The sequence below is a fragment of the Heterodontus francisci genome, chromosome 18, assembly GCF_036365525.1.
Source record: "Heterodontus francisci isolate sHetFra1 chromosome 18, sHetFra1.hap1, whole genome shotgun sequence".
NCBI lineage: Eukaryota > Metazoa > Chordata > Chondrichthyes > Heterodontiformes > Heterodontidae > Heterodontus > Heterodontus francisci.
In genome coordinates this window covers 16,468,006-16,485,619 of record NC_090388.1, presented here as the reverse complement: position 1 = coordinate 16,485,619, position 17,614 = coordinate 16,468,006, and the positions used below count along the sequence as shown (strand labels likewise).

The 17,614-nt window shown below is 40.7% G+C and overlaps 1 protein-coding gene across 2 annotated transcripts in view; it reads left to right on the top strand.

Moving 5' to 3' along the window:
* Window positions 1-17,614, top strand: part of mon2 (MON2 homolog, regulator of endosome-to-Golgi trafficking) — a 141,081-nt gene that overhangs the window by 45,440 nt on the left and 78,027 nt on the right. For both annotated transcript variants that reach the window (XM_068050353.1, XM_068050352.1), the window contains exons 4-7: window positions 2,676-2,807; window positions 7,993-8,122; window positions 15,204-15,301; window positions 16,626-16,751. In XM_068050353.1, coding sequence (XP_067906454.1) covers window positions 2,676-2,807; window positions 7,993-8,122; window positions 15,204-15,301; window positions 16,626-16,751 — 486 coding nt within the window. The remainder of the gene's footprint in view (window positions 1-2,675; window positions 2,808-7,992; window positions 8,123-15,203; window positions 15,302-16,625; window positions 16,752-17,614) is intronic.

The window sequence follows — 17,614 nt, the reverse complement described above, 5'->3', positions numbered from 1 at the left end:
AAGCGAGGAATGACCATCAAGTCTATCTTCCAATATTCCACTTCATTAGTTAAATGTTTTTTCTCTTGTATTGCCTATTTGGTTTCTTTTATTTTTCTATTTTTGTTACTCATAGTAAGCAAATCCTTTCTTTCCAAACACATTCCAGAAAACATAGTTCTAACCCAATTACATCAGAGCATAAAACAATCTGCTCAATCACATGCAGCAAAGAAAAGAACGCCTCCAGGTTACAGCTAACATGACGTTCACAGTCGAGGTTCAGGCTGAAAGGAAAGCTTTTGAGAACTATATGAAAGAGAAAATTTTAAAAGGATATGGGGAAAGGACAAGAGAATGAGACTAAATGGATTCCTCTGTCTGAGATCCAGCACAGTCATCTTGGGCTGTGTTGCCTCTTTGTATTCTGTAATATTCTGTGAACCAGAGTTGGTATCCTTCCATCTATGAAAGATGATGGACACACAACAAACAATCCATTTAGGTGGGGTGTCTTCTCTTGGTTCACCTTTGCTGATGACTGTGGAGGCCAATCTTTGAGAGGCAGGTTCTGCCACAAGTACTGCACATGAAGCTGCCAAGTGACGCTGTGAGTTGTTGTTTTTGATATTGACGCCTGTTGCCAAGCTGCTGTAGCCACTGGTTGTTGTGGTAGTGCACACCAGTCCACAGGATGTGTTGTCATTTCCCTCTTTTGTTAGTTCATGACTCCCAGGTGCGATAGTTGACATTTAGGGCCTTCATATTATGCTTGCAAGCATCCATTGAAGCGGAGCTTTGAATGCCCCACTGGTTGTCTGGCCCCGGCTACCTCGCCATATAGAGGGTCCTTGGGTATGCGACTGTCTTCCATCCTACAAACGTGTCTGATCCACTGAAGCTGTCTCTGTTTGATTAGTACCAACACACTTGGGTGCTCTGCCTTTGAGAGGACTGCCGCATTTGTGATTTTGTCCGACCAGGACATATCCATAATGCGCCGCAGACAGCAAGGGTGGAAATTATTGAGCTGCTTTTCTTGGTAGCTGTAAGTCTCCCATGTTTCACAGTCATGCAGCAAGGTGCTGAGAAAACAGGTCTTATAAACCATCAACTTGGTGCTAAGGGTCAGTTTTGTGTTATGCCAGGCATGTTTCACGAGTTGACCAAAGGTAGTAGCTGCTTTCCCTATGTGTGTATCAAGCTCTGCATCAAGGGGCAGATTGTCTGTCACCGTGGACCCAAGTAGCAGAATTTGCTAACCATTTCCAGTGGGGTGTTATTTAGTGTCAGGGGTGGAGATGCAACTCCCTGTCCATGCCCATGGTTTTCTTGACACTTATAGTCAAGGAGAACAAGAACTAGAGAGTATAGTCTCATATAAGGGGCTGGCCATTTCAGACTGAGATGAAAAATTTCATCACTCAGGGCGAAGTGTCTTTGGAATTCTCTACCCTCGAGGGCTGTGGATGCTCGGTCGTTGAGTATATTCAAGGCTGAGATCAATACGTTTTGGGCTCTTATGAGAACCAAGGGATATGGCGATCAGGTGGAAATGTGGAGTTGAGATCGAAGATCAACCAAGATCTGATTGAATGGCAGAGCAAGCTCAATGGGCCATACAGCCTACGCCTGCCCTTATTTCTTATATTCTTCTGTGATTCTACAAGCCGCAGACTTTATTCAGACACTCCATCTGGTCTGCTCCAAGGCTTATTTTTCTTGTGTGAACAACATTTTTCCCCAGCCTTTAACTCCACTATCTGCCCATCCTAAACCCCAAGCCCCTCATCCTAAGCCTCAGCACTGGCTGCCAGCCACATTTGTCTTTGCTATACCTGAACCCTCCAGGCACAGAGTTTAACTTTTTTCCTCAGCCTGCTTGCACCACTGCAGGACATCCATCAGTGCAATCAAAAGGTGTGCTCAAATCCTTTGGGCAGATTCTAGCCTGTACCAACCCTGCCATGGAATCACCTGCTGTTGATTGTAGGTTATGCCTGGCTGACAGTGGGTTCAAGTGTGCCTGTGAATTGATCTGGATGTTGCTACTTAAATAGTAACTATATTTATATATCACTAATTATCAATGAAGAGGTGATTACTTGTAAACTTGGTCAGTTAGTAATATCCAGAAAATATCTTAATATTCTATGAAGGTCTTGGGTACAAAATAAAATGGAGGCTAATTCATACACAAGTGTATATGATTACCAGAAGCAGCATGGCCATCCAGGAATGTAATCTAAGTAAGAGTAGCATTTTTTTCTTGATTTTTATCCCTGACCAATACTATTTCATTGACCAGTCTATCTGCTGTATCCACTATTACAGATTTCTGCTCGTATAGAGGTCCAGTTTTAACATTGATAAATTGTGGACACTGTTCTCTTCATACATTGTCATAATTTTTTGTAAATTATATATTCTATTTTAATGAAAAATATAACAGAAAAACTGAAAAGTACAAAACAGCATGCAGTATATATTGCATGGATGTGGGACTAACTGGATTGCTCTTCGAAAGAGTCGACACAGGCTTGATTGGCTGACTGGCCGCCTCCTGTGTTGTGCTATTCTGTGATTCTCAATTACACTTGTAAACCATATAACAGGCATTTTACCTCTAGCCGTATACTTTTTGTCCTAAAGTTATATTCAGCTCCTCACTGTCTGTTTTGTATACATTTTGACAGGGTGCAGCTGGAAACATCATTAACATGCTGTGGCAGTTGATGGAAAATGGACTAGAGGAACTCAAGCTTCTTCAAACAGTCCTGGTCCTTTTGACGACTAACACTGTAGTACATGATGATTCCCTTGCTAAGGTAAGAATTTTTTTTTTTAAACTGCCATGCACACTTGAACAACACTCCTATGTGAAACTGTGTTTAATGAAGTTTAATATTATCAAGTAATGAAACCTAAATATACAGGAGCTAAATTCTTAAGATTGTTTAATATTAAACGGCAGTCATAGGACTATACTTCAGTCTGGGAGGTTATCATGTTTAATTGAATCTTTGCAATGTAACTCATTTGAGTTTACTTTTCTCCTTCAGAGGTTTGACCAAAGAAACTCAAACATTATTTGTACCCAATTGAACTGTTTGTACAATTACAAAGATACCACATTTTATTTTGAGATGATGTATATATTTGTATCCATGATTAGTACGTGTGACCCAATGTATTGAAATTGGGAGGGATTTTTTTTTGAAGAGGAAGGAAGAAGAATTATTGGCCTTGACTGCAGGCAAATGCAGGTTGGACTTGGAAACAGCTTACCAGTTCATAAGTGAAAATAATTTCATATGTGACCCTCACTTAGGAAATTATCGACTCTGGAAATGATACTTGCAAAAGAAAAGGTTGTGCATTTTCACCAGCCAATGTTTTGTATTCTGCGATATAGCTTCCTTGTTTTCCCATTATCTCCTGGGTTACCAGAAATGTAATTGGTACACCCTTGAGGGTTTCAAAGAAGAAGTTTGTAGTGTTCTTTCTTTTCCCATTATGTTAGTGTAAAATAATTTTTTGAAAGTCCTAATGCTGCTTTTTAAAATGGAGCATGTTAAAACTGCTGTGGAACGATAATTAAATAGTGAGTCTTTTTAAGTTTGTGTATCTCGATGTGACATTTTCAGCGAAGGTCCCATTATTGCCTCGAGTGTAGGCTGAAGTATGTGGAACTTGGGACATTGCTCATCAGTTTACAATTGAAAATAACTCTGCACATGATCCTCACCTGGGAAGTTATTGGCTCAGCATAGTGAGGTAAAATTCATGTTCACAAGGGCTAAGGATGTCATAGAGTCATAGTCATAGAGAGATACAGCACTGAAAAAGGCCTTTCGGCCCACCGAGTCTGTGCCAACCAACAACCACCCATTTATACTAAAACTACATTAATCCCATATTCCCTACCACATCCCCACCTTCTCTCAATTCTCCTGCCACCTACCTGCACTAGGGGCAATTTATAATGACCAATTTACCTATCAACCTGCAAATCTTTGGCTGTGGGAGGAAACCGGAGCACCCGGCGGAAACCCACGCGGTCACAGGGAGAACTTGCAAACTCCGCACAGGCAGTACCCAGAACTGAACCCGGGTTGCTGGAGCTGTGAGGCTGCGGTGCTAGCCACTGTGCCACCCCAATTGCAAATGTGCATTTTTGGTTTTAGATACTCTCTTGAGTTAGGTCATCCATCAGTTATGATGTGCTGGATAAAGCAAATTTCCTTTCCTAGTTCTGCTTGTTTACCCAGGCAAATATTCTCAAGGTCCTGGAGTCTCTGTTTTGCTGACAGTGAGAGCATGCCCAGTGGCAGCACAGGCCCTATGTTTCTTTATGCTGTCTTTGGATACTAATGGCATCAATCAACAATTATTTGCTATGGTGACTTTCTTGTGTACTATTAGAATTGTGTGTCATTTTATATACTAGAGCTTTAGATTCACCATTACTGTAGAGCCAGAACTACCGTTTACCTTGGTTCGATGTTGTATCGCAGCTGTGATATTTATTTGTGAGGTTGGCATTTCTAAGATAATCCTGAGGATCAGTCTTATAAGCAATGTAAACAAACGACAAAAACAAATGTGAAAGATTCATCCCATCCAATGAAGATTGGGATCAAATAAGGGGAAAAAAACTACCCAAGAGCCAGTGCAATTCAAATATTCCTTGAGCAAAAGACAAGCCAGGAGAGCTTTTTCCCTATAGTTGGGCCATTTTGCGTTGTCATCAGAGCAGTTGCTAAAGGAAGAGTACCCAAAATGGTGAAACCACAAAAATAAGCGGCCCTTTCATTTTTTTTCCCTAGGTAAACTGTAGGTGAACCCTTTGAAGTAGTTCAATGTTCCTATTCCTTTATTATTTGTAAAATCAGACTAATTCTTGTATATTAAATGTAAGATAGTCAAGTAAGGAAGTTTGTACCATAAGATATTTGTTCTAATATGATTCTTTCCTTCCTGTACTTGTCAGATAAGTACATGGGATTTCTAATTTTCATGAACAATTTGTACTTGGTTAGGTGATTTGTTTTTTGCACCCTTTGTGTACAAATGCAAATGGTATTTTACATTTTTAGACTGTTGTAAGGCATTGTGAAGATAGTTTTTATTTTTGCAATCATTAAAGGGTAGGAACATCAATCCAGTATTGCAGGTTATATTCTACTAAACAGATTTGGGATGTGAAGGGATGAAGCTTGTCCTAGAGCATAGTTAATATGTGGAATAGGCTAGCAGCAAAAGCAGTTGAGTCTGACACAATACAGTCCTTTTAAAAGGGAGATGACTAAGGATCTTGTTAGGAATGGGATTGGAGTTGGTGTAGACTTAGATTACCATGGGACACGATGGGTCTTGTCTTGCTGGAGATGGAGGAAATGTTTGCTTGGAGGGCAGCAGGCAGGGTTGGAACAGTAGAGTAATGAAGATGAGTGAAAATTCCATATTTCATGAGAGAAATTTTGTGACTCATGGCGTATTTATGCAGATCTTTGCCTCGGAGCGTTAAGAGTGCATTAAGACTCTGAGACTGTTAGCTATCGAATTGTTTTCAGCTAGGTGACACTTTTTTTGTTAACTTGCCCCAGTTCCAAACTAAACTGCTTCAGCCAGCAGAAAGCTCTGTGTAGGAGTACTTATTTTCATATAGATTGTCGCTATGTGCTTTTAGACCCACAGGTGGGAGCATCCCAAACAATTTTGTGCAAGTTTAGAAACTTTCCTAGGGAGGTGATGGACTTTCTTGAGTAATTTTTAACTCACTTCTATTCCATTGGTCTGTAGTTAATTGTGACAAGCAGTCCATGTTCTAATATCCCTCTGTGTGCAAATATTTTTTCCTAACTTCACCCTCTATTTCTCTAGTTGTGATAATCCTGAGTGTACAACCAACTTGCTAACCAATAGAAACAATCCTCCATTATTTACCCCCTCAATACCTTTCATAATTTTGAAAGTCTCCATTACACTCCCTCTAACCTCTATTGCAGTGGTGGGGGAAAAAATAACTTTAAGCTTTTCTTCATAATTAACCATTTATTCCTGGTAACATTCTAATGAATTTTTACTGTCCCTTATTCTTGCCTCCACTATCCTCCCAATAATGGGGTGCTCAGAGCTGCATACAATTCTCCAATTGAGGCCCAACCAATGTTCTGTACAAATTCTGCACGAATTCCTTGCTTCTAAATATAAACTTGATAATTCCATTTGTGTTTTCTTCAGCCTTTTCTATCCACATGCTCAACCTAATATTTACCTAAGAAAATTCTAACAGTAGGTACAGGTCATTGGGATTATGCCAAACGGAAATGGAAGAGAAAGGTTTATTCTGTTAATTAACAAAGTCTGTTTGCTATTTTCTATAAGATAATTTCATTTTCATTTTCTTCCCCATTTCAGATAGAGCTAAAGGAAAGAAGGGAATTGTGTTTTTGGAATTATATTGACTATTTGAGAGGACTAAATTTTCACCGTTATAATATAGGTGCTGTACTATGTTTTTGATGGATTTTGCTCATCACTTATGTTTCTCTCCCTTCCCCAACACCTTGCATCATTCCCTGAGAACGTAAGTATTTTATAACAGGATGCCGATTAAAAACATCAACTTGCATTTATATAGTGCATTTAGTGTAGAAAATAGGGGCTTCATAGAGGTGTATCAAACAAAAATGAACACAGCGCTGTAGAAGGAATAGGGCACCAAGGTTGGAAACAGTCTGGTTCAACCTGAGAAAGTGGCTGGGGGAGTGATTGGAATCGGTAACAAAGGTAAAGACTTTGTGGCTTGGGCTGAAGAGGATGGTTTCAGCTTGTCCAAGACTGGATATTGGACAATCAATTTGACTGCATAGAGGCAGTGAAAGGATTGAGAGATGTTGAAGAGGTAGTGTTGGGTGTCATCAGTGTATATGTGGAAGCTGACTCCATGTCTTTGGATGACGTTGCCATGGTGCAGCACGTAAATGGGGAGTAATAGGGAGCCAAGAATAAATCTTGAGATAATGGTACGGCAGTCAGAAAAGAAGCCATTGCTGTTGAGTGTGGATCCAAGTGAGGCAGTCCCAGTGAGCTGGACATGAGAGAAGAGATGTTGAAGGAGTGTGGTGTACTCACTGTGTCAAAGGCTGTAGAAAAGCAAAAATGCATCATGGGCACAGTCACAGAGAATATCATTTGTGCCCCTGATGTGGGTTATTTCAGTATGATGACAGAGGCAAAACCCTGATTGGGGAGATACAAACTTGAGTCACTGTTGGAAACGACAATGCATTCAAGAACTTTGGAAATGAAGGGGTGGGTGAAGATGGGACAGTAGTTTGCAAAGGGGTAGATTTTTTTTTTGAGAAAGCTGGTGGCAGCTTTGAAAGGAAGGGGGAAGGTATCTGAGGAAGGAGAACCATTTGCGGTGTCAGCATGGCAACCAGGAAGGGAAATCGACACTTTAGGTCTTCCGATGAAGGTTCATAAATGATGCATCTTTTTCTTGCAGATACTGTCTATTTTATGTCTATTTTTCAGATTTCTAGCATTTATGGTCTTTACTCTAATGGCTGTGAAATGGCAATAATAGTTGCTATGTCGGTATAATTATTTTGAGGTTGCTGGTTCTTTTTAATGTTTTCACTTGACCTAATACTTTAATTCCCATTCATCCTTTCCATAGGTAAACCCTTTAGTAACACTTGCCTAAACATAAGCCAGTGGAAATCTATTATCAATTCCTTTTTGCTTGTTTTTGGGGAAGCAACACAAACTTTTCAATTTTCCAAATGAATTTTCTGTATAAATTCCTGACTTTAAACAGTATTTTATACGAGAATTCCTGAAATAATGATCATTCTTAAATGCCACTTATGTAGAAATTTGAATGTGAAATTCTTGATTGCCTGCCAGTAATGTTGCTATTTATTGTAATCAGTTTTTATATCCTTGCAGATTAACTTTCCCTTTGTACTCACAAAAGTTTCTCTTTCCAATTTTTTTCAGGCAATTGTACTCTGCTTTCGGCTGCACTTTACCAAAGACAATATCACCAATAACACAGCAGCAGCTACGGTACGGCAAGTGGTCACAGTTGTTTTTGAGAGAATGGATGCTGAAGATGAGCAACATAAAGGTAAGTTCAAGTATTTTTGCATTCTAAATGCATGCACCGTGTGTCAATTTACAAGGATTCTCGCAGAAAAATGTGCTCAATTTAGATACTAGAACAGAAATGGTAAACGGCTGGTTCAGCAGGACTACGCACTCCTTTTGGGTGATTGCAAAATGATTGTCACATATTTCCCACATGTAAAATGGATGCTGCTCGTTGGTTTTTTTTCTTTAGAGATACAGCACTGAAACAGGCCCTTCGGCCCACCGAGTCTGTGCCAACCAACAACCACCCATTTATACTAACCCTACAGTAATCCCATATTCCCTAACACCTACCTACACTAGGGGCAATTTACAACAGCCAATTTACCTATCACCTGCAAGTATTTGCCTGTGGGAGGAAACCGGAGCACCCGGCGAAAACCCACGCGGGTTTTCTCACAGGGAGAACTTGCAAACTCCGCACAGGCAGTACCCAGAATTGAACCCGGGTCCCTGGAGCTGTGAGGCTGCGGTGCTAACCACTGTGCCACCCCAAAGTCACTTTTATGAAAAACACTGGTTTGTTTATATATATCCATTTTTTTCCCTCCTCTTTCAAAAGTCTTAACATAACTTGAAAAATAAATAGATCCTAATGCACAGCAAAACCCAGCAGGAAGAGGTTTAAAAGCTACCTGCTCACATTTTGTGTCTATTCACTCTATTGGCATAGAACTCCATAGGGGCTCAGAGACCTGCTCCCTGAGGATCTTTCTGCCTGACGTCAGTGAAATACACCAGTTCTACATTTACTTCAGTCAAAGATCTGTTGTCTAAAATTCCTTTGTTGATTATTTGTAACCAGTGGGCCATGTTGCAAACCTAACACGGCAGCATACACAGGTTGTAAGTGCTTTACATTTAAACCATTTGGGAGTATGCTATTTCCTTCAGTTTTTCCATTTGGCCCTGTGTCTCACGTTTTTTAATCCATTTATCTGCAGTAAATTATTACTATTGCCAAGCATGTCTCTATAAACTTCAATTACTTGGGTTGCTTGGAAAATATACCTGTCAACTCAAAGAAGGGTTGTAATTATGTTCCATTTATAGAGATTTTCCTTATACTACCAGTGATTAGGACTTGCCCCTGATTTAAAGGTGAGTATCTTTGAAAATTTTGACTGGATATTTTACAGTTCAGTAATAGAGTTCTGGTTGAATTCTCATTTTAGTGAAGATTAAAACTCCCAATTATTTTGTTCTTGAATCTATGCAAGTCTTGAACATTGATCTAAGTAACCTGGAAAGCTGGAGAAGCTGAACTTTTTTCCCTCTCCTCTGCAATGTTACGTTCAGTTTTGTTTTGTTTTTGACTTCGACCTTTACAGTATATGTACTGTGTGCTAGTCGACATCCAATAGAATATTTGGTTATTATGGTCTGAACAACTGTACAAGATATTTTACAATCTTTAGGGGGCAAACACAATTGAACAAGGTGGATCTTTAACTTACTACACGGACATAGTTGGGGCCTTTCATGTTCAGTAGTTTTATGATGGTCTAATGTGCGCTGTACCAAATATGAAATTGCTCAGTTTGTGCAAATGAACTGTGCTTCCAAATATAAGCTATTCTGTCTCCCATGAAATGATTATTCCTTTGTGTTTTCAGAGCTGGGACAAAAAGCAAAATTAATAACATAAATGTTGCCACTTGTTAAAATTGACTTTATTTCTAAAATATCTTGATGGGAATTCTTTCCCAGGGGCAATCTTGATAAATTAATTTTGTTGCATTTTCTTCTCTGCTCTTCCTGAAGGCTATAACTCATGCTAATGTAATGTTCTATGGATGCTAGCAGCTCTACAATATCCTATCCAGCGTCTATTCTAAATGGGTTGGGCTAAGATAGTGAGGTCAAGGCGTTCTGCATTCCACCTGTCCCTGTTGTCTGGAGTGCTGCTGTGGAAATGCACTTTAACCTTAACTGATTTTCCAGTCTCAATACTCATGGCTTTAATAAGACATGAGACCTAATGAAAAAAGAGCAGAGCTATTATGTCCACTCATTCAAACTAAAGGGTCTGGTGCTGGAAATGGATTGGAGGTGCACAGACATGGGAATACAACAAAGCAGATGCTCCACAGAACCTTGCTGCCTCTGCCCACAACTGCCCAGATCTGCCAAAAAGTTGGCAAGGGGACAGAAAGTCTGGATCTTAATTTCAGCCAACTATTTTACCATAGGGGCCATCACAGTCATACGAACATAAGCACATACAAATTAGGAGCAGGAGTAGGCCACTTGGCCCCTCGAGCCTGCTCCACATTCATGGCTGATCTGATTGTAACCTCAACTTCACATTCTCGCCTACCTCCACTAACTTTTCATCCCCTTGCTTATCAAGAATCTGTCTACCTCTGCCTTAAAAATATTCAAAGATTCTGTTTCCACCACCTTTTTTTAAGAAGAGAGTTCCAAAGACTCACGACCCTCTGAGGGAAATAATTTCTCCTCATCGCTGTCTTAAATGAGCAATCCCTTATTTTTAAATAGTGACCCCTAGTTCTAGATCCTCCTTTCCACATCCATCCTGTCAAGACACCTCAGAATCTTATATGTTTCAATCAAATCGCCTCTTACTCTTCTAAATTCCAGCCTAGCCTGTCCAACCTTTCCTCATAAGACAACCTGCCATTAGCCTGGTAAAACTTCTCTGAACTGCTTCCGACGCATTTATATCCTTCCTTAAATAAGGAGACCAATACTGTACATAACTATAACATTCTATTAGCTTTCCTAATTACTTGCTGTACCTGCAGATTAACCTTTTGCGATTCATGCACTAGGATAGCCAGATCCTTCTGCATCTCAGAGCTCTGGAGTCTCTCACCATTTAGATAATATGCTTCTCTTTTATTCTTCCTGCCAAAATGGACAATTTCCCATTTTCCCACATTATACTCCATTTGTCAGATCTTGGCCCGCTCACTTAACCTATCTGTATCCCTTTGTAGCCTCCTTATGTCCTCTTCACAACTTATTTTCCTACCTATCTTTGTGTCATCAGCAAGTCATTTATATAAGTTGTAAAAAGTTGAGGCCCCAGCACAGGTCCCTGTAGCACACCACTTGTTATATCTTGCCAACCAGAAAATGACCCATTTATGCCTATTCTGTTTCTTATTAGCTAGCCAATCTTCTATCCATGCCAAAGTGTTACCCCCTACACCATGAGCTTTTATTTTCTGCAATAACCTTTGATGTTGGCACCTTATCAAATGCCTTCTGGAAATCTCAGTACATCCACCCTTTATCCCGGGTTCCCTTTTATCCACAGCACATGTTACTTCGTCAAAAGATTTCCCTTTCACAAAACCATGTTGAATGTGCCTGATTACCTTGAATTTTTCTAAGTGTCCTGCTATAATGTCTTTAATAATAGCTTCTAACATTTTCCCTATGACAGATGTTAAGCAAACTGGCCTGTGGTTTTCTGCTTTCTGTCTCCTCTTTTTGAATAAAGGAAATACATCGGCCATTTTCCAATCCAATAGAATCTTCCCTGAATCTAGGGAATTTTGGAAAATTAAACCAACTATCTAACTGGCCACTTCTTTTAAGACCGTAGGATAAAGTCCATCAGGATTGTGACTTTCTTGAGTTCCTCCCTTCTAATTCTTGATTTACAGCTATTTCTAGGATGTTACTTGTATTCTCTGTGGTGAGGACCAATGAAAAATACCTGCCATTTCCTTATTTTCCCTTATTAATTCCCCAAACTCACTTTCTATAGGACCAACGTTCACTTTGTTAACTCTTGTTTTTTAAATATCTATAGAAACTCTTACTATGTGTTTTAATATTTCTAGACAGCTTTCTCTGGTATTCTAATTTCTCTTTCCTTATTAATCTTTTAGTTGTCCTTTGCTGCTTTTTATATTCTGTACAATCTTCTGACCTGCCACCCATCTTTGCACAATTATATGCTTTTTCTTTAAGTTTCATACTATCTTTAACTTTTTTAGTTAACCATGGATGGAATTTTTCTTTCTCATTGGAATGCATCTATTCTGTGTATTCTGAAATATCCCCTTAAATATCTGCCACTGCAGCTCTATTGACTTATCCCTTCACCTACTTTGCCAGTTCACCTTTGCTAGCTCTGCTTTCATGCCCTCATAATTGCCCTTATTTAAGTTTAAAATATTTGTCTTAAACCCACTCTTCTCTCCCTCAAACTGAATGTAAAATTCAATCATAATATGATCACTGCTGCCTAGGGGTGCCTTCACTATGAGGTCATGAATTAATCCTATCTCGTTGCGCAATACCAGGTCTAGTATAGCCTGCTCTCTGGTTGGCTACAGAACGTGCTGTTCTAAGAAACGATCCCAGAAACATTCTATGAACTCCTCATCTAACCTATCTTTGCCCATCTGATTTTTCCAGTCTATCTGTAGATTAAAAACCCCCATGGTTATCGCCGTCCCTTTCTGACAAATTTCCGTTATTTCTTCCTTTTATACCCTGTCCTACCATGTGGTTACTGTTAGAGTGGCCTGTACACCACTCCCACAAGTGACTTCTTGCCTTTATCATTTCTCATCTCGACGCAAACTGCTTCTAAATCCTGGTTTCCTGAACTTAGGTCATCCCTTTCTATTGTGCTAATACCATCGTTAATTAACAGACCCACCCCTTCACCTTTTCCTAGCTTCCTGTCCTTTCTAAATGTCTTGTACACTTCAATATTCAGGTCCCAATCTGTCATCCTGCAGCCATGTCTGTGTAATGGCTATCAAATCGTATTTATTTATTACTATTTGCGCTTTTAGTTTATCTGTTTTGTTTTGAATGCTATATGCATTCAGATACAGAGTGTCATGCAGACTAAAGGCCTGCTACCCGACCCGGACCCGACGACTGGTCGGGTCGGGTTGCTCTTCCAGATCCGGCTTTCGAGATCGGGCCGGGTCCAAGTCGGGGACACACAGTACTCCACAGACTCTGAGTCTGCACGGTGGGCATGTTAGCATCTCAATGACATCATCGTGCTCATGCTGCAGCAGTGCAGCTTCCTTCTATTCCATCCAGCCAAAAGTGGTAAGTGCAGCGAGTGCACTATGGTCAGGTCGGGCTCAGGAAAAAATGGAAGGACTCTGGCCGGGTCGGGCTCGGGTCCGATGTGGTTCTGTCATGTTCGGGTCGGGTTTTATTTTCCAGACCTGAGCAGGCCTTTATTGCAGACCTCCACCTGCCAAGAATGAGGCATATTAATTTCGTCATATGAACATTGATTTTAAACTCTTGCTGGAGTGAACAAATGACTTGTTTGGAGATGACCAGACACTGGGCTGGAAGGACATACTAAGAGACACTGCTTGTGGAGACAAAGAACTATTCCCTGCTCTAATTAACCCAAATGGATTTTGATCACCAGACATTGAAGGTATAAGGAAGCGCATTCCAGAGACTGCAAAGGTAATACAATCCACAAACCTCACAGGAGAGACTGTTCCAAATAAGGAGCTAATCACATAACTAACCTGCTGGGCAACCTGGGGTTTTTTTTTAATTGTGCCCACACAGAACGGAATAGAAGTTTTGTGTGCAACTGAAGCTGGAACAAGGAAGCCGCTCTCTCTCTCTCTCTCTCTCTCACAAGCCACCAGATACACGGAAGACACGTAAACCTCAAGAGAGAAAAGACTCCGACTTTGAAACAAGTTGAAGCGTGCACTGGGCCCCAACGAATTGCAAGACGTACCAGCAACCAAAGACTCCACATTGAACTTAAAGGACTGTAACTACCAGATATTGCCTCAAACTTTTCCCCTTTATTCTTTCTATTTTTTTTGTCTCGACCTGCGCGTGCTTTTATCGTGCATGCATGCTAGTGTGGTCGTGCGCTTATTCATAGTCTGTAACCAGGTTAGCGTTTAAGATTAATAAACTTCTACCTTTCTTGTTTAAATCTAAGGAAACCTGTCTGATTTATTTGCCTTACAATTGGAGCAGTGAACAAGGATTCATTGAGGGGGAGCTAAAAAACGCGGTGTTTTAAAATTAAACCCTGTTACGGTTAAACCAAATAAAGGCTGAGAGGGAACCCCTAGACCCTCTTCTCACCTGGTCGTAGCAAGAGCCTTTAGTTTTGTCCGTTTATTATTTTTGTAACTTTTAGCACTGTCTGCTGATTTACTCTTAGATTTGTACTCACTGTCCCTTCCTGTCACGGTCTGTTTATCTTTTCCCATATTAATACCTTTTATCTTGCCTTGTCTCTACTCTTTGATTTACTACATCTTCCCAAATTTGATCCCTTGCCCCCACTATTTAGTTTAGAACCCTCTCTATTTCCCTAGTTATGCGGCTTGCTAGAACACTGGTCCCAGCACAGTGCAGGTGTGGACCGTCCCAATGGTACAGCCCCTGCTTTCCCCAGTACTGGTGCCAGTGTCCCACGAACTGGAACCCACTTCTATCACACCAGTCTTTGAGCCATTCATTTCTCAAGTCTTATTTGTCCAGTCCAGCCTGATCACGTTCTTGCCTGATATCCACATATACTTCTCGACGTGAGTTGCTGGGTAACAGTTGGGAATAAGGATCCCATGCTAAAACTTCTCTCCCTGGCTTAGGAATAATGTGAGAGTTACTAACCTCACAATTATTTCAGCTAGCATCCCTTGACTTCCTACATAACAGGGACTGAGCCTTGTATTTTTCTGGTATGTATGGTTCAGTACCAAAACACTGGATGTATTTACCCACTGAGCCATTACCAGAGCACTTTGTTTTAATCTTTGGAAGTTATGTCAATGCTTTGCCTGTAATTTTGAAACTTCGGAAATCTCAATGTCTTTCTACTCCAACTTCTTGCTGCCCTAACAATTGTTTCTTCAGTCGATATAACATTTTATTACAGAGATCTAACTACACACAAAAATTACCAATTTATTCCCTGAAAACAATATTGAATGAATTGTTAGATATTGAGCAGAGATAGTGATGTAAATCTCTGAAGGCAGGGGGGAGAAAAGTGTTGGCTAAATACCTAAACCCCACATCTCAGTGAAGGTCTTTGACGTCAGCTATGTTTATTTCAGATGATGACGGTCAGCCTCCTGTCGTCCAAGGAAATAGCAACAGAAGAACAATCAGCACACTGAGACCATGTGCAAAAGATGCATACATGCTCTTCCAGGTAGGGTCATTCCTATATTGTTAAAGCAGTCAGTGAGTTGCATCAGGTTTGATCCTTAATGGGTCAGTTGCCTAACATTCTGTTTAACTTAAGTATCCACTTTTTGTTTTTTTTCCTTTTTGTATTTTAGTTTAAGTTTGTATCTATGTTTAAATGGATGTTGCTTGTGGCTTCACTGGAGAATCTAAGTTGAAGTTAATATTCTTTGACCAGAAACTGAGGAACAGCCACATAAATTCTGTAGCTACAACAGCAGGTCAGAGGCTGGTAATTCTGCAGTGAGTAACCCACCTCCTGACTCCCCAAAGCCTGTCCATCATCTACAAGGCAACAGTCAGGAGTCTGATGGAATACTCTCCACTTGCCTGGATGAGTGCAGCTCTAACAACACTCGGGAAACTCGACAACATCCAGGACAAAGCAGCCCGCTTGATTGGCACCCCATCCACCACCTTCAACATTCACTACCTTGACCACTGATGGATAGTGGCAGCAGTGTATAGCATATACAAGATACCAAATGGCCGACCCTTGCTCCTAATTCATATGTTCATATGGCCAGGAAAATGAAGTTGAGGCCACAATCAGATCAGCCATGATCTTATTAAATGGTGGAGCAGGCTTGAAGGGGCCGAATGACTTACTCCTGCTCCTAATGGTATGTTAGATGCACTGCAGCAACTCACCACACCTCCTTTGACAGCAGTTTCCAAACCCCTCTTCCTCCTGGAAGAACAAGGGCAGCAGACGTGTGGGAACACCACCACCTGCAAGTTCCCCTCCAAGCCACACACCATCCTGACTTGGAACTATATCGCCATTGCTGCACTGTTGCTGGGTCAAAATCCTGGAACTCCCTAACAGCACCGTGGACATACCCGCACAAGATAGACTGCAGTAGTTCAAGAAGGCATCTCACCACCATCTTCTCGAGGGCAATTAGGGACGGGAAACAAAAAGCTGGCTTTGTCAGCAATGCCCACATCCTATGAAACAAATCAAAAAAAAATTGAGCCTTACACTGTGAAGGAGCTGAATCAACATCTATGGAGGTAAAGTCATTACCTGGGGTGCTTCGACGTTGCTTCATTTTCAATGGTGTATGTTAATTCTGCTCAGTAACTCTTTCATTCCGGTTTCGTAAATTAGATCATTGGCACTTTTTAAACGATATTCACATTGACCAAATGGAACAGGAAAAATCTTAATTCCTCAAGGATGAATCTCCTTGTTTTGTTAACAAAGCTAATATGGTTTTATTCTGAGTGTTAGATATAAAACAGAAACTCACCTTTGACATCATCTATCTAATTTAATTTTCCAGGACTTATGCCAGTTAGTCAATGCAGATGCTCCGTACTGGTTGGTTGGAATGACGGAAATGACCCGAACATTTGGATTGGAACTTCTTGAGTCTGTTCTGAATGACTTTCCACGAGTGTTTTTACAAGTAAGGTGTTTGAGATATGTCATTTAAAACTTGTTTGGGTTTATGCTGTCTTTCTTAAAGAGACAGATTTTCTGGACATTATTATTATAGTGGGGTACTTGGGGTGAGATCAGGTAGCTCAGCACAGACCAGGAATTGAAGCTAGGCTGAACACCACATCCTACAGTGCATTTAACCACTAAACCACGAGTGAGTGCATGAATTTCATTTGTAGAAAGCTAAAACACATTAATAGCAGTTAAAATCTGATCAGTTGATTTGATGAATTAGCGGAGGGCGGCACAGTGGCGCAGTGGTTAGCACCGCAGCCTCACAGCTCCAGGGACCCGGGTTCGATTCCGGGTACTGCCTGTGTGGAGTTTGCAAGTTCTCCCTGTGTCTGCGTGGGTTTTCTCCGGGTGCTCCGGTTTCCTCCCACAAGCCAAAAGACTTGCAGGTTGATAGGTAAATTGGCCATTATAAATTGTCACTAGTGTAGGTAGGTGGTAGGGAAATATAGGGACAGGTGGGGATGTTTGGTGGGAATATGGGATTAGTGTAGGATTAGTCTAAATGGGTGGTTGATGTTCGGCACAGACTCGGTGGGCCGAAGGGCCTGTTTCAGTGCTGTATCTCTAATCTAATCTAATCTAATCTGTTAAGTAGCTAACTTCACTGTGCTGTGATCTTTGACCTATTATCATTTATCTACCAATAACAGGGGGTGGAATCTACTGCCAAGTTTGCTGTCTGCTTCATCTGTCCCAAGGTGTAGTAGATTGCAACAGAAACTAGGGAGCTTCAGCACCGATATGTGTTTTGTGGAGGCAGACAGCCCTATTAATACAGAGTACCAACTTGAGTCATTTTATAGACCTAACTGA